Raw genomic sequence first — 12,236 nt, 5'->3', positions numbered from 1 at the left:
TGAGTCAAGTCAAGTCACAGCTGATCTTCCTGAGTCAAGTCAAGTCACAGCTGATCTTCCTGAGTCAAGTCAAGTCACAGCTTCCATTCCTGAGTCAAGTCACATCACAGCTGATCTGCCAGAGCCTCATCATATCTCAGCTGATCTCCCAGAGCCTTGTCACGTCTCAGCAGTTCGTCCAGAGTCACGTCACGTCACAGCTGACCATCCAGAGTCACGTCACATCATAGCTGATCATCCAGAGTCATGTCACATCACATGGGTGAAGGAAATGGAATTTGATTGGTTTTCTTTTCACTTATTTCTTATTATTGATATTTGTTGTTTGTTTTATTATTGTTATTTTGTTTGTTTGTTATAGTTATTTAGATTAGTTGAATTGTAAATTTACTTGCTGAATTACGAAATGTTGATTGTATGTTTCCCCTGTCTTGTTTAAGTGAGCTCATCGTCTTAAATACCTGTCTGTTGTGTTAGTTGGGAGGTCAGCTTTGTTTTGTTCAGTACTCCTCAGTTTCTCTTTATACTGAGTTAAAGTGTGTTGTTCACCTTAGTTATTCTAATCTAGCTAGATTATTTATTGGACCAAGTTGATTTATTTTTTTGGATTCTTTGTTTGTGACTTTTCCTTATTTTTTGGAACAAAAATTCAGTTTTTTTTAAAGAAATCCTGTCTCCTTCCGCCTGTCTATCTGGCTCCCTTACATGTGGTGGCAGCGGTGGGATAAGACAGTAGAGGACACAGGTTTTTTTTTCCTCTCACTCCTGTTCAATTATATTTTTGAGGAGTCATGAGTCGACCGCCGAAGAAAGGAGCCCCTAAGGTAGCTCCAGCTGAGCGAGAGGAAGAACGAAGTGAGGAGAGGCTTTTGGAGGAAGAAGTGGATGATGGAGCTACGGAGATTGCAAGTCGGGAACCATCATTATCTGATTTGACTAGCCTGTTTCTGAGTCAAGTCAAGTCACAGCTGATCGTCATGAGTCAAGTCAAGTCACAGCTGATCTTCCTGAGTCAAGTCAAGTCACAGCTGATCTTCCTGAGTCAAGTCAAGTCACAGCTTCCATTCCTGAGTCAAGTCACATCACAGCTGATCTGCCAGAGCCTCATCATATCTCAGCTGATCTCCCAGAGCCTTGTCACGTCTCAGCAGTTCGTCCAGAGTCACGTCACGTCACAGCTGACCATCCAGAGTCACGTCACATCATAGCTGATCATCCAGAGTCATGTCACATCACATGGGTGAAGGAAATGGAATTTGATTGGTTTTCTTTTCACTTATTTCTTATTATTGATATTTGTTGTTTGTTTTATTATTGTTATTTTGTTTGTTTGTTATAGTTATTTAGATTAGTTGAATTGTAAATTTACTTGCTGAATTACGAAATGTTGATTGTATGTTTCCCCTGTCTTGATTAAGTGAGCTCACCGTTTGTCTTAAATACCTGTCTGTTGTGTTAGTTGGGAGGTCAGCTCTGTTTTGTTCAGTTCTCCTCAGTTTCTCTATATACGGAGTTAAAGTGTGTTGTTGACCTTAGTTATTCTAATGTAGCTAGATTATTTATTGAACCAAGTTGATTTATTCTTTTTGTATTCTTTGTTTGTGACTTTTCCTTATTTTACGCATAAAATATATATATTTTTTTATGAAATCCTGTGTCCTTCCGCCTGTCTATCTGGCTCCCTTACATGTGGTGGCAGCGGTGGGATAAGACAGTAGAGGACACAGGTTTTTTTTTCCTCTCACTCCTGTTCAATTATATTTTTGAGGAGTCATGAGTCGACCGCCGAAGAAAGGAGCCCCTAAGGTAGCTCCAGCTGAGCGAGAGGAAGAACGAAGTGAGGAGAGGCTTTTTGAGTCAAGTCAAGTCACAGCTGATCTTCCTGAGTCAAGTCAAGTCACAGCTTCCATTCCTGAGTCAAGTCACATCACAGCTGATCTGCCAGAGCCTCATCATATCTCAGCTGATCTCCCAGAGCCTTGTCACGTCTCAGCAGTTCGTCCAGAGTCACGTCACGTCACAGCTGACCATCCAGAGTCACGTCACATCATAGCTGATCATCCAGAGTCATGTCACATCACATGGGTGAAGGAAATGGAATTTGATTGGTTTTCTTTTCACTTATTTCTTATTATTGATATTTGTTGTTTGTTTTATTATTGTTATTTTGTTTGTTTGTTATAGTTATTTAGATTAGTTGAATTGTAAATTTACTTGCTGAATTACGAAATGTTGATTGTATGTTTCCCCTGTCTTGTTTAAGTGAGCTCATCGTCTTAAATACCTGTCTGTTGTGTTAGTTGGGAGGTCAGCTTTGTTTTGTTCAGTACTCCTCAGTTTCTCTTTATACTGAGTTAAAGTGTGTTGTTCACCTTAGTTATTCTAATCTAGCTAGATTATTTATTGGACCAAGTTGATTTATTTTTTTGGATTCTTTGTTTGTGACTTTTCCTTATTTTTTGGAACAAAAATTCAGTTTTTTTTAAAGAAATCCTGTCTCCTTCCGCCTGTCTATCTGGCTCCCTTACATGTGGTGGCAGCGGTGGGATAAGACAGTAGAGGACACAGGTTTTTTTTTCCTCTCACTCCTGTTCAATTATATTTTTGAGGAGTCATGAGTCGACCGCCGAAGAAAGGAGCCCCTAAGGTAGCTCCAGCTGAGCGAGAGGAAGAACGAAGTGAGGAGAGGCTTTTGGAGGAAGAAGTGGATGATGGAGCTACGGAGATTGCAAGTCGGGAACCATCATTATCTGATTTGACTAGCCTGTTTCGAGCACATATCGCAAAAATGGATGCCCGGGAGTTACTAAGCAAGCAGGAGTATGGAGAGCAAGAGCGACGATTCAGAGCTATCCAACATCAGTTCAGTTTGTTACAGATGGAAGTTCAGGCTCGCACCTCACTTACTCCTGAGCTATGTCCTACTGACTTGGATTCTTTTGAAGGGCGAGCTGGAGATGCAGATTCTGAGACCCGACCTTCTTCCCTCCAATGTACCTCTCATACAAGAGAGGCTAACCGCACTGGAGATTCTTCAGGACCATCATGGCATCACAAACCTCGACTACAAAAATTAACAGATTCTGATGATATAGAACATTTTTTGATAACGTTTGAGCGGATTGCCTCAGTTTGCCATTGGCCCAAACCTGACTGAACTTTTCATTTAGTTCCGTTATTAACTGGCAAAGCAGGGGCTGCCTATGTTAATATGGACTTGGATGAGTGTATTGTGTATGATAAGGTTAAGGCAGCCATCCTTATGAAATACTATATCAGCCCAGAGACATATAGACAAAGGTTTGGCTCCTTAGATGTCCATCCTTCTGAGAGTCCAAAAGAACTGTATACAAGACTTAAGGAACTTTATGGCAAGTGGATCAGACCCAAGGAGAAAAGGTTGAAGAGGTGGGTGAGATGATAATTCTAGAACAGTATCTTTGCATGCTCTCTCCTGAACTTCAGGTTTGGGTCCGGGAACGGGGCCCTGGGACGGCAGTGGAAGCTGCTTCACTGGCTGATGTCTTTGTGGCTGCCAGGAGGAAAAATCAACCTTGGGGCCGGAAAACTGGTCATGAGACCCGACAGCCACAATTTTCTCAGTTCCATCAGACGCCAGTGGCTGGATCGGGTAAGTCTCCCAAGAGAGATTCTCCAGAAATTAAATCGCACAGAATTCTAAGAGTACCAGTTGTCTGTCTCCAGTGTGGACAAGAAGGCCATACAAGGCCAGCCTGCCTACAAAATGCAGCTAAACTTACTAACTTGTGCTTTGATCCCAGAGGTGGGGCAGTAAATGTGAACAAGTCAAGTGAATTACTACCGACAATGATAGTGACTGTAAATAGTAAAGAACTGAGAGCCTTAATTGATACTGGGAGTGACCAGACCCTGGTGAACAGGAAGTTTGTGGCTCCATCTTTAGTTCGGTCCTCTACTAAGGTACCCATCTGCTGCATTCATGGGGAGGAAAGAATGGTGCTCACTGCAGACCTATACATTGGGGTAGAAGGGAAAACCTACCTGTTAGAAGTAGGGGTAGCAGATAATCTTCCGTATCCTGTAGTTTTGGGTCGTGATTTACCAGTCCTCCTGGATTTAGTCCAGCCCTTGCAACAATGCCATGTGGTGGTAACAAGAGCTATGGCAAAGCGGCCAGAAAAATCAACTAGACACTTTCGACATTGCCGTTTTATGAAGTCGACCTGAAGGTGTGAAGCCCAAAGTTTAAAAAATCCCAATGTCAAAAGAGACAAGCAAACCTTGAATATAATGCCTCCCGTTTGCCCTGAGAAAGGGTATGCAGTCTAACTCCGCAGATCCAGCTGCCTACTAACATAAGTCAAGTCTTCCTGTATGCTTGGAGAAAACAAACCAGGAAAAGGCAGGACAGGGACTCATTAATGACAAGGGTGAGCATTATTTATTTGAACAGGGCATACTCTACCGCCAGATCACTTGGGTGAAACAGCTGGTGGTTCCGCAGGATGCTCAGAATGTTGTCCTTCACCTGGGCCATTCAATTCCCTGGGCTGGCCACCTAGGGAAGAAGAAAACTACAGCGCGAATCAAGAGACACTTTTACTGGCCCGGCCTGGAAGCAGATGTTGCCCAGTACTGTAAAAGCTGCCCTGAGTGTCAAAAGGTATCTATGAAGCATCCATCAAGAGTTCCCCTTCAGCCTCTTCCTGTAATCAGTACACCATTCGAAAAGCTGGGCATGGATATTGTTGGCCCGGTGGAAAAGAGCCGTGCAGGTAACCGGTTTCTTCTAGTGATTACTGATTATGCTACAAGGTACCCAGAGGTATTTCTTTTAAAGTCTATCAAAGCCAAATATGTTGCAATTTGCTTAGGGCAGTTATTTTCCAGAGTCAGATTACCTGCTGAAATTCTCACTGACCAAGGGACTAATTTTATGTCCAATCTTCTGAAGCAGGTCTAACAATTTTTGGGAATCAAGAGTTTGCGTACGACCCCCTACCATACTCAAACTGATGGGTTTACAGAATACTTCAATCAGACGTTAAAACAAATGCGGTGTAAATTCGTTGATGAGACTGGCCAGGACTGGGATCAATGGCTCCCATATCTTCTCTTTGCATACAGGGAAGTTCCCCAGGCTTCTACTGGCTTCTCCCTGTTTGAACTGTTATATGGTCATGAAGTTCGGGGTCCTCTGACACTACTAAAAGAAGTCTGGGAAGGAGATTGTGGTAAGAGTGAACCTACTAACATTGTGTCTTTTCTTTTGGAAATGAGGGAACGTTTATAGAAAATGAGGGCATTGACCCAAACTCACCTGACTGAGGCCCAGAGGCACCAAAAGGCATGGTATGACCAGTCGGCCCGTGAAAGAGGCTTTGAGGTTGGGGAAAAAGTGCTTGTGATGCTGCCGAGCCAGGAGAATAAGCTGTTGGCCAAGTGGCAGGGTCTCTTTGAGATCAAGAACCAACTAGGCCCCATCACGTATAAGGTAGCCACTCCAGGGCAAGATCGTGCTAGTCGGACACTCCATGTTAATCTTTTAAAGAAGTGGGTATCCCGACCTGAACAAAAAGCACAAGTTATGATGATTTGTCATGTGAAGGAGGAAGAGGAATGGGAAGACCCATACTTGCCTCAACCAGTAACTGGGAGTATCAATCTGCAGCATTTGCTGGAAGATCAGCAGTCCCAGGTGAGAGCTCTATGTGATCCTGAACTATTCTCTGAATATCCTGGCTTAACGTCGTTGATACAACATGATGTGGTACTAAAACCTAATACAACTGTTAGACGTTTGAGTTATAGAATACCGGAGAGACTCCAAGAGGTCCTAAAGGAGGAGGTGAACTTAATGCTGAGATTAGGAATTATTGAACCCTCTAAAAGCGAGTGGTGTTATCCGGTCTTAGTACCAAAAAAGGATGGGAGCATCCGATTCTGTATTGACTTCAGGTACTTGAACTCTATATCACAGTTTGACTCCTATCCTACTCCCCATATAGATGCCTTAATTGATCGGCTGGGCAAATCCAAATATCTGACAACTATTGACCTGTCCAAAGGGTACTGGCAGATACTACTCACCCCGCAGGCTCGTCCTTTGACAGTATTTAGGACCCCATGGGGCTTATTCCATTTCCGGGTTCTACCCTTTGGCCTGCATGGGGCACCGGCCACCTTTCAAAGGCTTATCGATCAGGTACTATGTGGATTAACCTTTGCTGCAGCCTATTTAGATGGCATAGTTATCTACAGTGTTGGGGGTAACGCACTACAAGTAACGTAAGTTACGTAATCAGATTACTTTTTAATTTACAAGAGATTATCTGAGTTACTTTTTCAAATAAGTAACGCAAGTTACTTTTATTTTTCAATTTATTGATTGACAGCTCTCCTGTCCCCATGTTGAGAGAAATCAGATGTTACTGTAGTAATAAAATAAATATGAATATGCATTAATTCATCTCACTCACAAAAAAATATATATTTTTTCATTTTTGATTCAATATTCCTCAAAATGAATAAAAATAATGCAACTCAGAATATGACGCACACCTGCAATAATTAAATGTTAAACAACACAAATATCCTTTATGTATTTAATCCCATTCTATTTGCTTCTGACCTTCGATGATCCAGTTCAACCGTACTAATAAGCACAAATTACTCTAGACAAACATTTGTGTCTTTTTTTTATTGCTGAAGTGTGTTGAAATGTCTTCTTCTGCATTCTACTGTACGGACGTAAATGTACTTTCCCTTGAGCCTGAGGCTTATTCATTTCACTTCTGGTGTGAAAAGGCTTTTATATTTGCCAAAAATAGAACTTTTTTATTTTAAAAACAAACAAGCAAGCCCTGTCCAGATTTAAAAAGTAGCGCAAAAGTAACGTAACACATTACTTTCCATAAAAAGTAACTAAGTACCATAATTAGTTACTTTTTTAATGGAGTAACGCAATATTGTAATGCATTACATTTAAAAGTAACTTTCCCCAACACTGGTTATCTATAGCAACACCTGGGCAGAACATGTTCAACATCTTCAAGAGATTCTGCAGTGTTTACAAAAAGCAGGCCTCACAGTGAACCCTGCCAAGTGTGCCGTGGCCAGGAAAGAAACAGAATACCTGGGATTCGTTATTGGTAACGGGGTAGTGCGACCTCAGGTCAAGAAGGTTCAAGCTTTAGAGGAAGCTCCCATTCCACAGACACATAAGCAACTTCGATCCTTTCAAGGAATGGCAGGATTTTATAATCGCTTTATTCCTAATTTCTCTAGTAGGGCCGCCCTGTTGACAGATATGGTTGGAGTCCAATGTCCGAATCAGTGTCAGTGGTCAGAGGAAAGGATGGCAGCTTTCCGAGGTATTCAAACTGCACTAAGGAAAATGCTGTGCTGTATAGTCCAGACTTTGCTCAATACTTTGTTGTCCAGACAGATGCCTCTGAGAGGGGCATAGGGGCTGTGCTTCTACAAGGACCTCCAGGTAAACGCCGGCCAGTAGCTTTCATCAGCCGCAAACTTTTTCCACGGGAAGTTTATTATTCTATTATGGAGAAGGAATGTTTGGCAGTGAAATGGGCCCTAGACTCTTTGAGATATTACCTACTGGGTAGGGAGTTCAAAATAGCCATAGACCATAAAGCTCTCCAGTGGTTGGAAAGGATGAAAGATACCAATGGGAGAATAACACGGTGGTACTTGGCTATGCATGTCCCCGGCAAGTCCAATGTGACTGCTGACTACTTATCTCGTTGTACCGATGAGATTTCTGAAAGGAGGGGGTGTGTAATGGCCGAACCTGAGGCCACACATTGATAAGGGTAACTCCGCACTCATTCATGCATACTGAATGCATTTTTCCCTTGTACACATTTATTTATATATTAATTTACCTGTTTAGTGAGTCATACATTTTTTCCCTACTCTTTATTTACCTTTTACGTTACGAAGGAAATGGAATTTGATTGATTTTGATTGGTTTTCTTTTTCACTTATTTCTTATTATTGATATTTGTTGTTTGTTTTATTATTGTTATTTTGGTTGTTTGTTATAGTTATTTAGATTAGTTTAATTGTAAATTTACTTGCTGAATTACGAAATGTTGATTGTATGTTTCCCCTGTCTTGATTAAGTGAGCTCACCGTTTGTCTTAAATACCTGTCTGTTGTGTTAGTTGGGAGGTCAGCTCTGTTTTGTTCAGTTCTCCTCAGTTTCTCTATATACGGAGTTAAAGTGTGTTGTTGACCTTAGTTATTCTAATGTAGCTAGATTATTTATTGAACCAAGTTGATTTATTCTTTTTGTATTCTTTGTTTGTGACTTTTCCTTATTTTACGCATAAAATATATATATTTTTTTATGAAATCCTGTGTCCTTCCGCCTGTCTATCTGGCTCCCTTACATCAGATCACAGCTCATCATCCAGAGTCATGTCACATCACAGCTGATCTTCCAGAGTCACGTCACGTCACAACTTATCATCAAGAGTCACGTCACGTCCTGTCTGTTGCACCCAGATTATCAAGGTCAGTCCTCAGCTTCACCTGCTCTGCCGGCCCCACTCTGGCTATCTGCTTCGCCGGTTCTGCCTTGGTGCTCTGCTCTGCCAACTTTGTCTCAGTCCCCGGCCTCTCCACTTCCACGTGGACCTGGCCCTCCATCCCTCCCCCTGTTCCACTTCCGCTCCACCACTCTCCTGGATTTTACTGTTTTAGGAGTGTCTGGAAGCCCCTCCTTGGGGGGGGGGGATGTCATGAACAGGATGTTCCGTCCAATTGCCACCAGAGGTCACCCTTCCGTTACATTGACTCTCACACTACACAAACTGTTGCATGTCATCCCGGACTACATATCCCAGCATCCATTGCACTGATTACACACACAGCTGCTGCCAATCACACACCCTACATAAGCCATGGACTTCCTCTCTCTCACTGCCGAGTATATCGCTCAGTTAGTGATTGCAACGTTACAGAGCCCTTTTCCTAGTCTTGTATTTGTTCCTAGTTCTAGTCTAGTCAAGCCTCATTGTGTTATTTGATTGCCTGATTCTCTACCTGCCTTGGATTTCTCTCGCCTTATCGTTTGGTCTCTGTTTGCCCATTTACTGGACTATGCCTGTTTGTGGATTACCCGTTTGCCTTGCCCTCTGGATTACTTTCGCAGATCGAAGACCCTCACCTGCCTTAAGAATACTCTTTGCCTTGCCTGTGATGTACCTGTGTTGTTGTCTGACCCTTGCCCGTTCTTTGACCACGCCTTTGTAATAAAGCCTTGCACATGGATCCGCACATCTCATGTTCTGATTACTCCGTAATATCTTTGTGATAGAAATGCTACAGCCAGTAATTTCTTGAACAAGAACATGTGGAAATCAAAACATGCAAACTCAGAGCGAGGGTTTAAACTTGTATTTTGAAGTCGCAATGTTAGCATATAGCAAACAGTTAGCATATTTAGAAAGATACCCTGCTAAAAAAAACAGCTAAAACCAGCCTAAGCTGGTTGGTTGGTTTTAGCTAATCATCCACCCTGGTCATAGCTTGTCAGCTGTCTGGTTTTAGAGGGGTTTTGACCACTTTTTTAGCTGGTCAGGCTGGGAAAACCAGCTACTGTAAAACCAGCTTGGCCAGGCTGGTTTTGAGTACTCAAATTTAATCGAGGAATCGTGACAGCCCTATTAGTATTATTTTTTAATATTCGTTTTTCATCACTCAATTATCCTCATTACATTTTATTGTGTTATGTATATAAAAATCAAGCCTTTTACCCTGCTTTTATTGAGACTGAAATATCATGCTCTCACTGTGTTCTAAAATATGTAATTTTTGTTAGTTCCTTCATTTTTAACACTTATGCAGAGTTTTAAAAAATAATTTCATTAAATAATGGTTCAATCTTTCTGGCAGTATACTTGAGGGGACCGTAGTCTGAGTGATACTATCTGATGTATAAACATGGCAAGAGTTAATTCATTTTTTACCATTATTGTCCTGATAACTCACCAGCAGTATAGCAAGTGTTGAGTGGCTGGCTGACGTTACTGGGCATGCTTTTTAAACACTTCATCAGCTTAGTCTCCGCCCCCTTGTGCCTCTTCATGATCACATGACCCATTACCCAGGTGGTGTCTTTATACAGCACCTGTGGCGAGTAACAGAACAAACCTATTAATACAGTGAGTGATTTATTGTACTGAGTAGGGGACCATTACATGTAAATACTTGAAAAGGTAGTTGAAATAAATGAACCATACTCAGACCATCCAAGATGTAGCTGACTTTTTTTTTCAGTAAAATATTTTTACCTTAAACTATGATCCTTGGTGATTCATAAAATGCAAGTCCACACATGTTGTAAATAATGTTAAGTTTCTTGCACAGACTGATTGTTTCACTTCATAAGAACTCAATATATCATCAGGAACCATGAGTATTAATTTTGTGTTGCAAATTTTGTCTGTATATTATTTTATGCCTCTCAAAGGGACGAGAGCTGTGGACTACATTTTATGAGTCACCAAGGACCACGGTTTCAGCTAAAAACTTCTGTACACTTCGACTGAAGAAAGAAAAAGTCACCTACATCTTGGATGGCTTGAGGGTCAGTAAATTAAATGCAAATTGTAAAACCTGACTTGAAAGTCCAAACCCTGACTTGAAATAACCTAACAAATTAATTGAGGCTAAAGTGGTTCAATAAACGACAATTAAAGTTCATGCAATCTCACTAATTTGATTCAGGTTCAGTGGCTGTAAATCAAATGTAAGCTAGCTAATACAGCCCTAATTACTAGCTCAAATTAGTTAATGTGTAGGCCTATTCCTACCCGTTAAAATGTAGTCTGTTTTTTTTTGTACTTTTAATTGAATGTTTTTAATGCTTCAAATAGCAATTTTAGATTGTAATGTTTTAATGTTCTACTAATAACCATAGAAGGTACAGCTGTCAAAAAAACAAAGAAAGGCTGCATGGCAGGGGAAATGCAGATCAACTGAATGTGCAAGTAGCAACCATTTTAAAATGTTTATATACCTTAAATACAATGTCATTAAATCCTGGGGCGCAATACATTAAACAATACATACATTCGGTTGTAGCCTATATTTTTATTTAATTGATGTATTATTTAAGTTGCATTTTCTGTATACTTTTATTTTTGGACTGATAATGAAGTCAAATAATTGTATGTGAGAGAGTCAGTGGTAATTAGCCTGCCCCTGACCAGGTTAGTTTCTCAGCATAAGTTGCCTCTGTGCACTGATTACCTGGTGTAGCTAATCACAGTTGTTAGTAGAACATTAGATTTTGTATTACACAAGCATGCTTTTTGGTTTTAACTTGAAATTCTTACAGATCAATCCAAGTCATACAATTTGATTGCACTTACGGTCTTGGAGGTGAGGTTCCATCTCCCATCATGCACTGTAGCTCAAACAGATCATGAAAATTACTGATCTACTACTTTATTGCTTATATTATTGCAATGGTGTGGTTGTACCACTTCTCTTCTCTGTCTACATGGCATCACTAGGTTCTGTCATTCAGAAACATGGCTTTTCATATCACTGCTATGCTGATGACACTCAACTCTACCTCTCATTCCATCCTGATGATCCGACCATAGCTGCTCATAGCATAGCATCTCAGCATGTCTAACAGACATTTCTTGTTGGATGACGGACCATCACCTTCAACTCAACCTGGCTAAGACAGAACTGCCTGTGGTTTCAACAAACCCAGCACTTTATCAATTTCACCATCCAGTTAGGCTCATCACCCATAACTCCTTCAAAAACAGTTAGAAACCTTGGAGTTGAGATTGATGAGCTGAATTTCTCTGACCACATTGCTAAAACTACCCGGTCCTGCAGATTTGCTTTATACAACATTAGGAAGATCAGGCCATTTCTTTCAGAACATGGAACAACTCCTTTGTTCAAGTTCTTGTTCCATCCAGGCTGGACTACTGCAATGCTCTCTTGGCAGGTCTTCCAGCCACTTCTATGAAACCTGTACAATTCATCCAAAATGCCGCTGCAAGATTAAGCTTTAATGAGCCGAAAAAAGCGCATGTCACACCTCTGTTCATCAATTTGCACTGGCTACCAGTAGCTGCTCGCACTAAATTCAAGGCATTAACGTTTGCTTACAAAACCACCACTGGCTCTGCACCCATTTACCTAAATTCATTACTTCAGAGTTATGTGCCCTCTAGAAGCTTGCGTTCTGCAAGTAAACG

General features: G+C 41.1%; 1 protein-coding gene across 1 annotated transcript in view; it reads right to left on the bottom strand.

The window, feature by feature from the left end:
- Nucleotides 1-12,236, bottom strand: part of LOC107560319 (uncharacterized) — a 34,751-nt gene that overhangs the window by 6,940 nt on the left and 15,575 nt on the right. The window contains exon 8 of the mRNA XM_016244464.1: nucleotides 10,000-10,138. Coding sequence (XP_016099950.1) covers nucleotides 10,000-10,138 — 139 coding nt within the window. The remainder of the gene's footprint in view (nucleotides 1-9,999; nucleotides 10,139-12,236) is intronic.

This window comes from Sinocyclocheilus grahami, unplaced genomic scaffold (assembly GCF_001515645.1).
Source record: "Sinocyclocheilus grahami isolate Dianchi unplaced genomic scaffold, SAMN03320097.WGS_v1.1 scaffold720.1, whole genome shotgun sequence".
NCBI classification, from domain to species: Eukaryota; Metazoa; Chordata; class Actinopteri; order Cypriniformes; family Cyprinidae; genus Sinocyclocheilus; species Sinocyclocheilus grahami.
This window is presented reverse-complemented; position numbering and strand designations above follow the sequence as displayed.